The sequence below is a fragment of the Otolemur garnettii genome, unplaced genomic scaffold (genome assembly GCF_000181295.1).
Source record: "Otolemur garnettii isolate 467f Iridium unplaced genomic scaffold, OtoGar3 scaffold00003, whole genome shotgun sequence".
Taxonomy (NCBI): domain Eukaryota; kingdom Metazoa; phylum Chordata; class Mammalia; order Primates; family Galagidae; genus Otolemur; species Otolemur garnettii.
The window spans coordinates 25,548,809-25,549,728 of NW_003852398.1; the positions used below are offsets into that span (position 1 = coordinate 25,548,809).

General features: G+C 53.3%; 1 protein-coding gene across 1 annotated transcript in view; it reads right to left on the reverse strand.

Moving 5' to 3' along the window:
- Positions 1–920, reverse strand: part of LOC105887254 (bifunctional heparan sulfate N-deacetylase/N-sulfotransferase 1-like) — a 23,646-nt gene that overhangs the window by 4,685 nt on the left and 18,041 nt on the right. The window contains exon 3 of the mRNA XM_012806862.2: positions 3–239. Within this exon, the coding sequence (XP_012662316.1) occupies positions 3–239 (237 nt within the window). The remainder of the gene's footprint in view (positions 1–2; positions 240–920) is intronic.

A 920-nucleotide genomic window follows, 5' to 3' on the forward strand; every position in this document is an offset into this window, starting at 1 on the left:
TGTGGGATGGACTCGGACGAGCGTGTCTTGGCCAGCAGCACTGGTTCATAGGTGGAGTGGTTCGACTGGAACACGGTCCAATCCTCCCCAGGCAGCACCCCCTTCTCCACCTCGCTGGGCCGCGTCACATAGAGCAGTGGTGACTTGGGGTTGATGCTGCAGTCCTTCAGGCCCAGATTCGAATGCAAGAACAAGGGAAAGCCCTTGAGCTGCGCACTCAGCAGGCTGTTCTCATTGGCCTGCAGTGGGGGGGTACGGGGGAGGGTAGTAGGGGCGGGGTGGAGAAAGAGACATCAGATCAGGAAGCCCAGGGGATGCAGAATCTTACACGTAGACCAGTAATAGCAAAATCAACAATTTCCACCAACATTCAAGGGCTCACCACGGAGGGCCCTGTGTTACCCCCTCCCACAATAATACACTGGCAACCACACACGACTCACTGAGCAAAGCCTGGCACTGGATTCCACGCACTTTGCATGCAGGAATGCTGTCAATCCTCCCAGTGACCCCATGACAGAGGTATGGCAGTCATACCCATTTTACAGACAAAGAGACTGAGGCCTAGAGAGGCTCAATCGTAGAGGAAAGTCTAGCAGTCGAGAGCAGGGACTGTGCCAGACTGCTTGGCTTTGAACAAGTTATGTTGCCTCTCTGTGCCTCAGTTTCCTCTGCCATAAAGTGTAGCTAATAGTAAATACCTCTAGGGTGGTGGAGGATGATCAGTATTAATGCTGGCAAAGTACTCAGAAGGACTGGTGGCATGATCAATTACTCATTCAGGCTTCACAGCAGCCTGGTTATCCCAATTCACAGTGAGGCAACAGAAGCTTGGAGGGAGTGCTGCCCTTGGAAGCACAGTGGTCATGAGGAACCATGGCTCACACACAGGTCTAATGCCCGCATACCTAACCACCAGG